This window comes from Haliotis rufescens, unplaced genomic scaffold (genome assembly GCF_023055435.1).
Source record: "Haliotis rufescens isolate VD_foot unplaced genomic scaffold, xgHalRufe1.0.p SCAF_15, whole genome shotgun sequence".
Taxonomy (NCBI): domain Eukaryota; kingdom Metazoa; phylum Mollusca; class Gastropoda; order Lepetellida; family Haliotidae; genus Haliotis; species Haliotis rufescens.
This window is the reverse complement of record NW_025963835.1, coordinates 33,141,826-33,157,887: the sequence shown is the minus strand read 5'-3', so window position 1 is coordinate 33,157,887 and position 16,062 is coordinate 33,141,826. Positions and strand designations below refer to the sequence as shown.

General features: G+C 45.5%; 1 protein-coding gene across 1 annotated transcript in view; it reads right to left on the bottom strand.

Moving 5' to 3' along the window:
- Positions 1-5,722: 5,722 nt before the first annotated feature.
- LOC124132050 (thioredoxin reductase 2, mitochondrial-like) overlaps positions 5,723-16,062 on the bottom strand; it is a 28,702-nt gene continuing 18,362 nt past the window's right edge. Inside the window, exons 11-17 of the mRNA XM_046495644.2 lie at positions 13,595-13,766; positions 12,665-12,810; positions 12,466-12,561; positions 11,354-11,446; positions 9,480-9,551; positions 8,617-8,708; positions 5,723-6,415 (exon numbers count right to left, since the gene is read on the bottom strand). Coding sequence (XP_046351600.2) covers positions 6,292-6,415; positions 8,617-8,708; positions 9,480-9,551; positions 11,354-11,446; positions 12,466-12,561; positions 12,665-12,810; positions 13,595-13,766 — 795 coding nt within the window. The 3' untranslated portion in view covers positions 5,723-6,291. The remainder of the gene's footprint in view (positions 6,416-8,616; positions 8,709-9,479; positions 9,552-11,353; positions 11,447-12,465; positions 12,562-12,664; positions 12,811-13,594; positions 13,767-16,062) is intronic.

Genomic DNA, 16,062 nt, shown 5'->3' with positions numbered 1-16,062 from the left:
TCCATCCAAATATGGTGTTCTTCAAGTGCTGTACCACAGAATCATTCTGTGGAGCAAACATCAATTCTTCTGTTCCCCTCGAAGTGACTGGAAGCACGGCCCTGATTCCAGCTTTCCCAGAGAGAAATCTGTTATACTTCTGTAGGTTAAAGACCATTTTCTGCAAGCTAATTGTTGGTTGGTTTGTTGTTTAACGCCGCACCCAGCAATATTCCAGCTATATGACAGCGGTCTGTAAATAATCGAGTCTGGACCAGACAATCCAGTGATTGATATCATGAGCATCGATCCACGCAATTTGGATCAATGACATGTATCAACCAAGTCAGTGAGCCTGACCAACCGATCCCGTTAGTCGACTTTTACAACAAGCATGGGTTGCTGAAGACCTATTCTATCCGTGAATCTTCACCAGGGCACAAGCTAATTGTGTAGATGTTTCTTCAGTATGGTAACCAAAGGTTGGTGGTCAGTTTCTACTGTGACGTGCCGTCCATAGATGCAATCATTGAACTTATTGGCACCATAACGTCATAATGCAAGGGACATAAGCCACGGTGAGTTTGTTATGGAAATAGAAGACTTAGTAAATGTGAAAAACATAAATCGTTTAAAAGCAAAATATATATCAGTTAATTGTGATATTTTAAAATTTTTTTTGCCTATGACACTACTAGATAAATACCTTTCATGTTGAGTGAGTGAGTGAGTTGGGGTTAACGCCGCTTTTAACAGTATTCCAGTCATATCACAGCGTGTCAGCTAATGTGGGAGGAAATCCCCAAGTGATGCAGGTCTCAGACGTTTACCACTTCAGTGAAACCCACGAACATGGGTATGGTGCTGACAAACCTAGAAACATAATTGGGGTGAACAGGGATTCGAACCCACAATCATAGGTTTCTGGTGTGCCCAAGGGACGCAACTCTGCACAGCGAATCGCAGTGCCTTAGACGACTGAGCCACCCATCCCCCCACCTTTCATGTTGAGAAAGTAAAAGAAAAATAGATATATTTTTGTGTGACCTTGCTCTTTAACAAAGTGTAATCACACACTAGTGAGTGATTTGAATAAACTCTGCTGGGTGGCAGCACACTGAGTCAATGAAAACAATCAGCAAGTATTTATTTTATTGGTTTATTGCTTGTCACTTCAAATGACTCACACATTTGTACCAGGGTACATTATTATTCAATTAATGAACACAATAACATTTTACTTTATAATGTACAGAAGTCTTGCTTGCGTTTCTCTGGAATAATATCAACACCAGTTACTATATACAAACAGCCATGGTTCCGACTGTGACAACTTACACGGTGTCTCCATTGTGGAGGAAGGAATCCCACACCTGTAGGGACATCTAAAGAGACCGACCATTTACTGTCCTGAGGGTGGGGTGGAGGTGCTGGGATTTTTAGTTGGATATTTTGTCGGTGACTGTTTAAGTCAAAAACAAACAAAAAATTCTCAGAAAAGAGGAGTTTATATTTTATTTTTAATTGAATATTCTGGAACAAATTATCTTTAAAAACAACACCCAAGCCCCCTTAGAATATCCATGGTTGGTCCCTAGTGTATACCACTCAACTCTAAAGAGGGATGTTCCCATCATTCCATCATCACCAAGGTATCCCTATTGACAGTTGAGTACTATAATGTTGGCAGAAATCAATGCACCTTGAAGTATACAATTAGAGAACCATATTCAAGAAGGATCTGGTTCTAACCCTGTTAGTTTCCTAGCAGCATAAACTAGACTAGGTTGAAGCAACAGTGATGTCCATGAGGATGTTGGTTGATTGGTTGGTAGGTTTGTTGTTTAACACCGCACTCAGCAATATTCCAGCTATCTGACAGCAGTCTGTAAATAATTGAGTCTGGACCAGACAATCCGGAGATTAATATCATGAGGATTGATCCACGCAATTGGGAGCGATGACATGCATCAACCAAGTCATGAGGCCCTAAAATTCAAGGCTTTTCAACAGAGACCCTGAACTTCAAGGCTTTTCAAGAGAGACCCTAAAATTCAAGGCTTTTCAACAGAGACCCTAAAATTCAAGGCTCTTCAAGAGAGACCCTAAAATTCAAGGCTTTTCAAGAAAGACTCTAAAATTCAAGGCTTTTCAAGAAAGACTCTAAAATTCAAGGCTTTTCAAGAGAGACTCTAAAATTCAAGGCTTTTCAAGAAAGACTCTAAAATTCAAGGCTTTTCAAGAGAGACTCTAAAATTCAAGGCTTTTCAAGAGAGACCCTAAAATTCAAGGCTTTTCAAGAAAGACTCTAAAATTCAAGACTTTTCAAGAAAGACTCTAAAATTCAAGGCTTTTCAAGAAAGACTCTAAAATTCAAGACTTTTCAAGAAAGACCCTAAAATTCAAGGCTTTTTCAAGCTGTACAAACTCAGCTTTAACATGATACACACTTCTTATATTACCCATTATTACTATTTCATTGGCTACGGGTGGGCTGCGATTGATTTGTTTATTCCGTTACTCCACACTCAGCATTGTGCGAGCAGCAGCCTGTAAATAATCATTAAGGACCAGATTCTCCTGTGATTGATATCATGAGTAACAGCCCACACCATCCAGTACGTTGACACGCTATCAACCAAGTCACCGAACATGACCACCCCATCCATTAAGTCACCTCTTATGACCAGCATAGGTTGCCAGGGAACATTGATAATTTCGAATCCACACAGAGCTGGGCTGTGATTGGATCATCCGTACTATAGTCAAAAACACCGCCGCCTTCCTGAGTGTAAGAATTAGCCTCTGCATGCTGTTATTCCTAGTGGGATCCCCTGTCTAGGAAGGTAAACAAATGAACTAACCCAAGGTAAAAGTCAATTCTTAATCATACCAGCATCTCAAAGATTAAAAAACACAAACTAGTGTTGACATGATTGCATGTTTGTGATGGTGGAAGGATCAGGCACAACACAGCAACCTAACTACACACAAGATTAATGAAGACTATGACAACTGGTAGTGGAATCTCAGGGATCAAATTGTCTACACAAGTATTTGAATGCAAACATATTTTCTGGTTTGGTGCGGTGCGGTGCGGTGTATGTGGTGTGGTGTGGTGTGGTGTGGTGTGGTGTGGTGTGGTGTGTGGTGTGGTGTGGTGTGGTGTGGTGTGGTGTGGTGTGGTGTGTGGTGTGGTGTGGTGTGGTGTGGTGTGGTGTGGTGTGTGGTGTGTGGTGTGGTGTGGTGTGGTGTGGTGTGGTGTGGTGTGGTGTGGTGTGTGGTGTGGTGTGGTGTGGTGTGAAGTGTGGTGTGGTGTGGTGTCTGGCATGTGGTGTGGCATGGCATGGCGTGGCGTGGCGTGGCTTGGTGTGGTCTGGTGTGGTGTTGTGTAATGTTGTGTAGTTTCAAGTGGTTTAACACCCATCACTCCCCCACTGTTTGGAAGCTAGGGACAGTCATCTCTGAACATGTCTGTGGGGTTCCATTTGCAGACAGAGAAAGGGAGGGGGGGAGGTCTACAAATTAATCCAAATTGAGCCCACAACTATTCTTCATTACTTGCCAAATCATTCTAGGCTTGAGGAGGATTCATGTTTTAATAATCCAGGTTCTCCGAGACGGACTAAGCCATCCCTGCTACATGAAGTACTGAGACAGATGGTGAATGGGAATCAAATCAATACGACACAGGTGACATGGTGACAGCTGTCACTCCAACAGTGAATAAGTCGGCATAACAGTGAATGAGTTCGGTTTAATGTCACTTTAAACAGTATTCCAGTTACACCAAAGCATGTCTTCTTAATGTAGGACGAAAACCCGAGTGACGCAAGTCTGACACATTTACCACTTTGACGAAACCCCATCTTCCCGAGGCAAGTGAGTTAACTGATGATAAAAGTCAGTTTCCATATGGAGGTCTGTACAGCAGATAAAGCCGGGTAGAAGGGCCCATAATTTCCTTGTAACTGTCATCAAAATTAGTTTCCTCGATGTCTGAACTCAGTTTATTCTCAACCGCGATATCTCTGACAACCCATTTGACTTGTGTATGGTTTTAACAAGCCACCCCCTTCACTATCTTAGTAAGCACCCAGGGTACATATTACAAGCATGTTCTCCTAATACAAATACTTCATTCTTTATACACTAACGGAAATTAGTAAAATAGTCTACACGATGTTCCTGGTTACACAATAAACAAAACAATAATACATATCGAATCTAAACATCAAATCTACAAAACAAGATTTTGATTTCCAACTTGGAATCATTGGCACATACATAAGTCTTCAGCAGGGGGACACACGTGGGCTTGGGGGGGGGTAACTCGGGTACTCGGGTACTCGGGTACTCGGGTTGGTCCTGAGTAGGACCCGGGAACCCACAGGACTTCCCGAGGCCGTGGTTAGTCATGTGATTTATTGTTTAATGACAATAACAATGAAACTACACTACAAGTCAATAATGTTCGCATTTCTTTCTGACTAAGCACACATTCCTTCTGACTTTTATATGTTTGAGTAAAGTTAAAGCTTCAGTCAACTTCAGTGTGTGCATGATCAGAACGTTTCATACGTATATCTTAATACTTTTTGCCAGGGCTCCCGTAAAACAATTTACAATTAGAAATTTTGTACCCAACTCTTGACACCTACAGCAGGTACCTAGGTAGGATTGGGTAATAGGGAGTCGAGTCATCGGGTAGTAAATTTTGGCTCAGCTCAGCCCTAGTAGACACCATGGAAAATACCCACTTCACGTGTGACACCTGGCTATGTGGATTATCATCCCACAGTACAAGTCTCTAAGGTAGAAGAGCGGCAATGACTAACATCACTATATACAAACAGGCACTCGTACAGCAATCTCGGGAGGAGCACAAGCAAAGGGAGACTACTCTGTTAAACCTCCAACATGTTTGACTTGTGTAAGTTTGCAAACCTGTCTTCATGTGTCAGAGCTCTCTCCAGTGCTTGTGTCCTGGCGTTAACGTGGACTACGTACACAACACTGTCCCTGTCCCTTCTGGCCGCTGTGCAAAATAGGAGGGAGCTAAGTTTGTCTACATAATTACTCAACTCCGATACTAACAAGAAAACATGAACTCAGATGTATGTGACCAGCCATGAGGACCTTATGGGTGGAAAGCACATTTGACTTATCATATTTTAAAACTACAGTATCTTAGGACCACAAAAATACAATTCACAAGCTTCAATTCATCTTCATCACAGAGATGCATGGCATCAAACATTTGGACTCATTTTCTGAAAGACCAATATTTTTACCAATATTTGTTTATGTCACAATTGCAGTTTTTAGATACAATGTGTGATTAATCGAAAGTAGACGTATGCTGAAATGCTTTGACATAATGTTTATATAGAGAATCTTACCCGAGTGTCTTTTGATATCAATTATATCAACACGAGTTGATAAAAGTGGAAAAATTCCGAGGCTTGCCGAAGATTTTTGCCACTTTTATCAACAAGTGTTGATATATTTGATATCAAAAGACACGAGGGGGAGATTTTATTTATCATCCAACATCATTCTTCCAACTTTTTCAATTTGTAGACAGTAATTAGCAGTGTCTTCAGTGTAAAAAGTACTGCTAACAGCTTCAGTAGCAGAGCCATTAGTGATGTCATATGATTGTGACGTCATGGTAACCAGTGATGTCACAATGGTCTGCAAAGCATTGTGATGTAATTTCATTGCAGCGATATCTACAGGCAATTTTTACAGAAGTAAGTTGACGTCAAACGTCTTTCTTTATGTACATCAGTACAATTGTATCCCAGCACCCATAAGGTCCCTTTCTCCTGGCGGGTCACAAAAGACAATTCACTCCTATTTTTCTGATATAACATCCCAATACACTAAGTATTGGTTAGTGTCCTCCTCAAATCCATATCACCCGAAGAGGTGGGGGGAATGGGGGTGGCGTGGGGGGGAGGACACTAACTCACATACCACGAGGGCCATGAACTCAATGTACTTTACGCGACGAGGCAAACCATGAACAGTGGCTTGCCCCCCTCGGCAAATTGTTCAACCTCGGCATGGGGTCGTTATGAATAATAACAACCAGCCGAAAGAATGGACATAACACACAGTAGTGGTAGAAAACAACACCTGCCACTGTGACTGCACTATTATGCACTCTCAGACTTACAGCTCTCATGAAGCTACCTATCTATTCTGCACAGATGCAAGGGAGACTGTCACCCCTGTTACAATGGACTCCTCCATGGAGAGTCTTCTCGCTGTAACAGGGATTCCAGGTACAGGGACATTCTAACCTCAGCAGCCGGTGACTGTCGGGTCGAGACCGGAGCGCTTTGTGATGTGGATCTTCACCAGCTCCTCTGCACACGTTGGGTGGATCCCGACTGTCCCAGCGATGGAGCTGTATGTGGCCCCGCATCTGAAACACCAGTGAGTGAGTGAGTGAGTGAGTGGGCGGATGGGCGGGCGGACGGGCGGGCGGGCGGGCGAGCGAGCGATTGGGTGGGTGGGCGAGTGAGTGAGTGGTGGGTTGGTGGGTGGGTGAGTGAGTGAGTGAGTGGGTGAGTGGGTGAGTGGGTGAATGAGTGAGTGAGTGAGTGGGTGAGTGGGTGGGTGAGTGAGTGAGTGAGTGAGTGAGTGGGTCAGAGGGTGAGTGAGTGAGTGAGTGAGTGAGTGTGAGAGAGTGAGTGAGTGAGTGGGTGGGTGAGTGAGTGGGTGAGTGAGTGGGTCAGAGGGTGAGTGAGTGAGTGAGTGGGTTAGTTAATGAGTGGGTCGGTGAGTGAGTGGGTGAGTGAGTGGGTCAGAGGGTGAGTAAGTGAGTGAGTGGGTTAGTTAATGAGTGGGTGGGTGAGTGAGTGGGTGAGTGAGTGGGTCAGAGGGTGGGTGAGTGAGTGAGTGAGTGAGTGGGTGGGTGGGTGGGTGGGTGAGTGAGTGAGTTGGTGGGTGGGTGAGTAAGTGAGTTGGTGGCAGGGTGAGTGAGTGAGTGGGTCTGAGAATGGGTGAGTGAGTGAGTCAGAGGGTGGGTGAGTTACTGAGTGGGTGAGTGAGTGAGTGGGTGGGTGGGTGTGAGTGGGTCAGAGGGTGAGTGAGTGAGTGAGTGGGTTAGTTAATGAGTGGGTCGGTGAGTGAGTGGGTGAGTGAGTGGGTCAGAGGGTGAGTAAGTGAGTGAGTGGGTTAGTTAATGAGTGGGTGGGTGAGTGAGTGGGTGAGTGAGTGGGTCAGAGGGTGGGTGAGTGAGTGAGTGAGTGAGTGGGTGGGTGGGTGGGTGGGTGAGTGAGTGAGTTGGTGGGTGGGTGAGTAAGTGAGTTGGTGGCAGGGTGAGTGAGTGAGTGGGTCTGAGAATGGGTGAGTGAGTGAGTCAGAGGGTGGGTGAGTTACTGAGTGGGTGAGTGAGTGAGTGGGTGGGTGGGTGTGAGTGGGTTGGTGGGTGGGTTGGTGAGTGAGTGAGTGAGTGAGTGAGTGAGTGAGTGAGTGGGTGAGTGAGTGAATGGATGGGTGGGTGGGTGAGTGAGTGAGTGAGTGGGTCAGAGGGTGGGTGAGTGAGTGAATGAGTGAGTGAGTGAGTGAGTGAGTGAGTGAGTGAGTGAGTGAGTGAGTGAGTGAGTGAGTGAGTGAGTGAGTGGGTCAGACGGTGGGTGAGTGAGTGAGTGAGTGGGTGGGTGGGTGAGTGAGTGAGTGAGTGAGTGAGTGAGTGAGTGAGTGAGTGGGTGGGTGGGTGAGTGAGTGGGCGGGTAGATGGGTGTTTGGGTGAGTGAGTGGGTGGGTGAGTGAGTGAGTGAGTGAGTGAGTGAGTGAGTGAGTGAGTGAGTGAGTGAGTGAGTGAGTGAGTGAGTCAGAGGGTGGGTGGGTGGGTGAATGAGTGAGAGTGGGTGGGTGGGTGAGTGAGTGAGTGAGTGAGTGAGTGAGTGAGTGAGTGAGTGAGTGAGTGAGTGAGTGAGTGAGTGGGTGGGTGAGTGGATGGGTGTTTAACGGCATTAAGGGGTCAGTCTCCTGGTAAGACACCCATCACGTTATACTTCTCATGACGTCACAATTAGTAATGACATCACAGTTTAATTCAGTTACAGCAATAGTTGGAGGCCGATAGGTTGAGATTCATATGTTTATGTATTTATTTGTTAGGAATTTATGGGAATAAACAGAAATATATGGGAATGAAAAAATAAATAAATATTTGTTCTACTTTTTCAGTTTAAGTAAAATTAATGCAATCAGATTGAGCATGACGCAAGAATTCAAATGCAGTTTCATCTGTCCTGGTCGTGTTCCTGTACAGTGACTGGTGTGTATGTTAGTCTGAACAAGCACCTGTTGCTGGGTCAGAACATGATGCTGGTTGAAACGACAAACAAAAGGCATTCAGCCTTATTAACCTGAGATACCCATGAAGATCCGGGGTCTTCAGCAACCCATGCTTGCCGTAAAAGGCGAAAGTGCTTGTCGTAGGAGGCTTCAAACGGGATTGGGTAGTCAGGCTCGCTGACTTGGTTGAGGCATCTCATCGTATCCCAATTGCATACACTGGATTGTCTGGTCCAGACTTGATTATTTACAGACCACCATCATGTAGCTGGAATATTGCTTAGTGCAGTGTTAAACAACAAACAAACAAATATTAACCTGAGAGCAACAGCAAAGCCCTGGATTATCTCCCCTGCATTTGGTCCGACCAGATGCATGCCAAGCACTCGCCCTTGTCTCTGGCAGATCATCTGAAATACACAGAAAAAAGTCATCACATTCTGGAAAACTGAATACAGCCTGAGTGTCCTAATAGCGTCACTGAATCAGGTCATATTTCATTTTCAAGCCATTTCATTACAAGTGAGTGAGTGAGTGAATACGGTTTTACGCTGCTTTTAGCAATTTTCCAGCAATGTCACGGCAGGGGACACCAGAAATGGGCTTCACACATTGTACCCATGTCGGGAATCGAACCCAGGTCTTCAGGGTGACAAGCAAACGCTTCGCCCCGACCGCCTCAATTTCATTACAAGGACCAAAAGAATGGACTTAACATATTGTATCTATGTTAGGAATCAAACCAGGACCTTTGGCAGGACTAGCTGATGCTTGAACTACTGGGCTACCACCACCCCCAGTTCCCCAATAAGGCAAAGTAAGGTGCGGGTCCTAGTTTCTCATTCCTTCCTTCCTTCCTTTCATCAGTGAGTGAGTTTGAGTTTAACGCCGCTTTTAGCAGTATTTCAGTTATATTATGATGTTGCAAGGAGTGATGCAGGTCTTAGGCGCTAACCACTTTAGTGAAACCAATAACTGACAAACATGTTCTGACAAACCCAGAAACATAATCGGGCCCCAACTGGGATTTGTATCCACAATCCAAGGTTTCTGGCACGCCCAAGGGATGCAACTTGGCACAGATAATTCCCTTGACAACAGAGCCACACGTTTCCATGGTACTTTGTTTGGAAACAAACACAACAGTTTTTATCCACATATTATTTTCATCTGTCACGTACCTTGATGTAACACTGTGATGCATCTCTGTCGGGGAGGGTGAACTCCAGAGGTTTGTAGAAGGCGTGATATATCTGCAACACAACACAATACAACAGTGAATATCAGGAATTATACCACTAAATTGTGTGTTTGCTGTTTAACGCCGCACTCAGCAATATTCCAGCTACATAACGGCGGTCTGTAAATAATCCAGTCTGGACCAGACAATCCAGTGATTCATGAGCACCTATCCACGCAATTGGGATATGACGACATGCATCAACCAAGTCTGCGAGCCTGACCACCCGATCCCGTTAGTTGCTTCCTTAGTATGACAGGCGTAGCTGCCTTTTACAGCAAGAAAGGGTTGCTGAAGACCTATTCTACCCCGGATCTTCATGGGTCTTTACCAGTACTGAAGCTAAGCATGGACATAAAAGTAAACATAGGATTAATGTTGGAGGAAAGCCTAAGATATTTTCTACAGGGGATCTGATGCTGAAACTCCATCTCAAAAGAACAGATACCCCCCACTATTTTATCCTTGTCTTTGATTGGCATTTGGAAGTTGGTTGAGTTAGAAAGTGGGGTTTTACACACTTTTTGCAATATTTCAGCTTTGTAACGGAAGGGACACCAGAAATCAGCTTCACATACTGAACCAATCTGTGGGAAGACTTCACACAATGCTACACCTGCTACCCTGCCAAGGTAAGGATGTCATCTATGGGAAGACTTCACACAATGCTACACCTGCTGTCCTGCCAAGGTAAGGATGTCATCTATGGGAAGACTTCACGCAATGCTACACCTGCTACCCTGCCAAGGTAAGGATGTCATCTATGGGAAGACTTCACACAATGCTACACCTGCTACCCTGCCAAGGGAAGGATGTCATCTATGGGAAGACTTCACACAATGCTACACCTGCTATCCTGCCAAGGTAAGGATGTCATCTGTGGGAAGACTTCACGCAATGCTACACCTGCTGTCCTGCCAAGGTAAGGATGTCATCTATGGGAAGACTTCACGCAATGCTACACCTGCTACCCTGCCAAGGGAAGGATGTCATCTATGGGAAGACTTCACGCAATGCTACATCTGCTATCCTGCCAAGGTAAGGATGTCATCCATGGGAAGACTTCACACAATGCTACACCTGCTATCCTGCCAAGGTAAGGATGTCATCTATGGGAAGACTTCACATGATGCTACACCTGCTACCCTGCCAAGGTAAGGATGTCATCTATGGGAAGACTTCACGCAATGCTACACCTGCTACCCTGCCAAGGTAAGGATGTCATCCATGGGAAAACTTCACACAATGCTACACCTGCTATCCTGCCAAGGTAAGGATGTCATCTATGGGAAGACTTCACGCAATGCTACACCTGCTATCCTGCCAAGGGAAGGATGTCATCTATGGGAAGACTTCACATGATGCTACACCTGCTACCCTGCCAAGGTAAGGATGTCATCCATGGGAAAACTTCACACAATGCTACACCTGCTACCCTGCCAAGGTAAGGATGTCATCTATGGGAAGACTTCACACAATGCTACACCTGCTATCCTGCCAAGGGAAGGATGTCATCCATGGGAAGACTTCACGCAATGCTACACCTGCTACCCTGCCAAGGTAAGGATGTCATCTATGGGAAGACTTCACACAATGCTACACCTGCTACCCTGCCAAGGTAAGGATGTCATCTATGGGAAGACTTCACACAATGCTACACCTGCTACCCTGCCAAGGTAAGGATGTCATCTATGGGAAGACTTCACATGATGCTACACCTGCTACCCTGCCAAGGTAAGGATGTCATCTATGGGAAGACTTCACTAATTGCTACACCTGCTATCCTGCCAAGGTAAGAATATCCTGAAAACAAACCTCAATGTTGTCTTCCCCGTACTTCCTGATGGCCGTCTCCTCCGATATCCCCACCATGCCGTACTCTAGTGGAGTGAACACTGTAGTCGGTACCTGGCAATTACAACCGCACATTTACATCTCAATTTGTCTATGCAATAATATCAAACGAAGTATGAAAGCATTTTACTTTTGATATTGTATATTGGTCCTGTTATTCAATGAAAGTCTCCACTGTAGAGATAAAACCTTAGTGTCTTATTTCCTTTTCTTATGAGTGATAGAGTTGGGTTTAACGCCGCTTTTAACAGTATTTCAGTTAAATCATGGCGTGTCAGCTGAATGTGGGAGGAAAGCCGAAGTGACACAGGTTTACGTTTACCACTTCAGTGAAAGCCACGAGCACGGGTATGGTGCTGACAAACCTAGAAACATAATCAGGGCAAACTGGGATTTGAACACACAATCATAGGTTTCTGACATGCCCAAGGGATGCAACTCTGCAGAGCTAATTGCGGCGCCTCAGACGACTGGGCCACCCGTGCCCCCTCCTTTTCTCATGTAAATATTCTAATGTCATATTGATGGGGCATGGAGGCAGGCAGTGTATACAAACATGTAAAGTACTGACGATGTGGCGTTCATGGCTGAAACATGGCTGAGCGAAGCAGTTTAATGTCTGAGGAAAGTCTGAGATGTTTACCACTTTGGTGACAAACATGAGCACGGGTAAGGTGCGGAGAAACTGGGATTCAAACTCACAATCATAGGTTTCTGGCACGCCTAAGGCACAGCCAATTGCATCACCTTTAAAGACCCCGCCCACCTGAGTGATTTAGTGAGTGAGTGAGTGAGTGAGTGAGTGAGTGAGTGAGTGAGTGAGTGAGTGAGTGAGAGTGAGTGTACAAGGAACCACACAAGGGAGCGTGTTAGGGATGTGCATGTTAGGAGTGTATGAACAAGTGAGTTATTTTCTTATACCACATTTAAAAAATATTCCAGCAACTTTACAATTGTGGAGACACCAGAAATGGACACATTTTTCCATGTTGGGGAATCAAACTCGGGCTTTTGGAGTTATGAACAAATGCTTGAACCAGTAAGCTACCCCCCTGCCCAAGAACTGATTCTACCTTCTCATAGTCCATCTGTGCCGAGCTCCCAGCAAACAGCCGATGTGCCAACAGTTTCCCGGCCTTAACCGCCACTGGCGTTAGTTCGGGGCGTTCCTGCAGCCACAGAATATTGGTCAAGTATGTTCCACCAAGAAAGAAAGGAATACCAGACACAATCAGAGTCCACGTCATGTGGAGATGGCCAACAGAAACTTACATGCAGAACATCCCCAATGCCGTAGATGTTGTTGACCGTCGTCCTCTCGTGGTCGCCACCATGACCCCCGAGGATCTTGTTGGTGGTCTCATCCAGTGCCACGCCCACCTGTCTCAGCCCCAGGGAGTGGGTCTCTGGGCGCCTGCCTTAAAGCACAGTCTTTATTTGTCAGGTAGCAAATACAGAGAGCATTCAAGCAGGTCATCAGATCCAGTGGCTTTAAAATAAATGTGAGTGAGTGAGTGAGTGAGTGAGTGAGTGAGTGAGTGAGTGAGTGAGTGAGTGAGTGAGTGAGTGAGTGAGTGAGTGAGTGAGTGTGAATATGGTTTTACGCCGCTTTTAGCAATATTCCAGCAATAGCACGGTGGGGGACACCAGAAATGTGCTTCACATATTGTACCCATGTCGGGAATCGAACCCGGGTCTTCGGCGTGATGAGCAAATGCTTTCACCACTAGGCTACCCGACCGTCCCCTCATTTCAAGGAAGGTTTTCCAATGAATTTTCTCAGTTTACAGCTGCAGCAATATTCCAGCTATATCATGGCTGCCTGTCTAAAGCTGAGTCTGGAGCAGACATTCTGGTGATTGATATCATGAGCAATGATCCATGCACGCTGACAGGCTAACATGAAGAAACCGAGCCAAACTCAATAGATTGCCGCTTTTGAAAAGCATAGGTTGCCGGGGACAAACTCTAACCCAGAATCCTTAGGGTGCGTTTCCTCCAACTTCCAATTCACACCAGTGTACACAGGAGAGTTTACAGTCAGATATATCCAGCTGTGCCAAGGTGGCCTACAAATAATCAAGCCAGACAAACCAGTGATTGAAATCATGACATCCCACACCATGAGGGTACCATGCCAGGTGAAAGAGCGAGAGCACCTGATCCCCATGTTAGTCTACACAACAGGGGTACCACACTCACCAACAGCCATGAGTATGGTGTCGAACATGTCCTGGTGTGTGACACCCTTGCCATCAGTGTAGCACACCATGAGGCGGCCATCGTCTCTCTTCTGGATCTGCTCCGGGACGCACTGTCTCAGGAAGTTGGTGCCGCTGTTCTCCATGTAGTCTACCACCAGCTTGGAGAGTTGCTGCCAATCAGAGAACACCATCCAGGCAACATTACCCCATGAATAGGTGGTCTAACCGGGTAACACTACCCCATGAATAGGTGGTCTAATCAGGTAACACTACCCAATGAATAGGTGGTCTAACCAGGTAACACAACCCCATGAATAGGTGGTCTAACCAGGTAACACTACCCCATGAATAGGTGGTCTAACCAGTAAACAGTCCCACCTGATTATGTGGTCTAACCAGGAAACAGTCCCTCCTGAATATCTGGTCTTGTCAGGTAACATTACCCCATGAATAGGTGGTCTTACCAGGTAACATTACCCCATGAAAAGGTGGTCTAACCAGGTAACATTACCCCATGAATAGGTGGTCTAACCAGGTAACACTACCCCATGAATAGGTGGTCTAACCAAGAAACAGTCCCACCTGAATATCTGGTCTTGTCAGGAAACATTACCCCATGAAAAGGTGGTCTTACCAGGAAACAGTCCCACCTGAATATCTGGTCTTGTCAGGTAACACTACCCAATGAATAGGTGGTCTAACCAGGTAACACTACCACATGAATAGGTGGTCTAACCAGGTAACACTACCCCATGAATAGGTGGTCTAACCAGGAAACACTACCCAATGAATAGGTGGTCTAACCAGGAAACAGTCCCACCTGATTATGTGGTCTAACCAGGAAACAGTCCCTCCTGAATATCTGGTCTTGTCAGGTTACATTACCCCATGAATAGGTGGTCTTACCAGGTAACATTACCCCATGAAAAGGTGGTCTTACCAGGTAACATTACCCCATGAATAGGTGGTCTAACCAGGTAACACTACCCCATGAATAGGTGGTCTTACCTGGTAACATTACCCCATGAATAGGTGGTCTAACCAGGTAACACTACCCCATGAATAGGTGGTCTAACCAGGAAACAGTCCCACCTGAATATCTGGTCTTGTCAGGTAACACTACCCAATGAATAGGTGGTCTAACCAGGTAACACTACCCAATGAATAGGTGGTCTAACCAGGTAACACTACCACATGAATAGGTGGTCTAACCAGGTAACACTACCCCATGAATAGGTGGTCTAACCAGGAAACACTACCCAATGAATAGGTGGTCTAACCAGGAAACAGTCCCACCTGATTATGTGGTCTAACCAGGAAACAGTCCCTCCTGAATATCTGGTCTTGTCAGGTAACATTACCCCCATGAATAGGTGGTCTTACCAGGTAACAATACCCCATGAATAGGTGGTCTAACCAGGTAACACTACCCCATGAATAGGTGGTCCAACCAGGAAACAGTCCCACCTGAATATCTGGTCTTGTCAGGTAACATTACCCCCATGAATAGGTGGTCTAACCAGGTAACACTACCCCATGAATAGGTGGTCTTACCAGGTAACACTACCCCATGAATAGGTGGTCTAACCAGATAACATTACCCCATGAAAAGGTGGTCTAACCAGGTAGCACTACCCCATGAATATGTGGTCTAACCAGGTAACACTACCCCATGAATAGGTTGTCTTGGAAGGTAACACTACCCCATGAATAGGTGGTTTAACCAGGAAACACTACCCCATCATGAATAGGTGGTCTAACCAGGTAACACTACCCCATGAATAGGTGGTCTTGCCAGGTAACACTACCCCATGAATAGGTGGTCTAACCGAAACAGTCCCACCTAAATATCTGGTCTTGCCACGTAACATTACCCCATGAATAGGTGGTCTAACCAGGCAACACTACCCCATGAATGGGTGGTCTAACCAGGTAACACTACCCAATGAATAGGTGGTCTAACCAGGAAACAGTCCCACCTGAATATCTGGTCTTGCCAGGTATCATTACGCCATGAATAGGTGGTCTAACCAGATAACACTACCCCATGAATAGGTGGTCTATCCAGGTAACAATACCCCATGAATAGGTGGTCTTGCCAGGTAACACTACCCCATGAATAGGTGGTCTAACCGAAACAGTCCCACCTGAATATCTGGTTTTGCCAGGTAACATTACCCCATGAATAGGTGGTCTAACCAGGTAACACTACCCCATGAATAGGTGATCTATCCAGGTAACACTACCCCATGAATAGGTGGTCTTGCCAGGTAACACTACCCCATGAATAGGTGGTCTAACCGAAACAGTCCCACCTAAATATCTGGTCTTGCCAGGTAACATTACCCCATGAATAGGTGGTCTAACCAGGTAACACTACCCCATGAATATGTAGTCTAACCAGGTAACACTACCCCATGAATATCTGGTCTTGCCAGGTAACACTACCCCATGAATAGGTGGTCT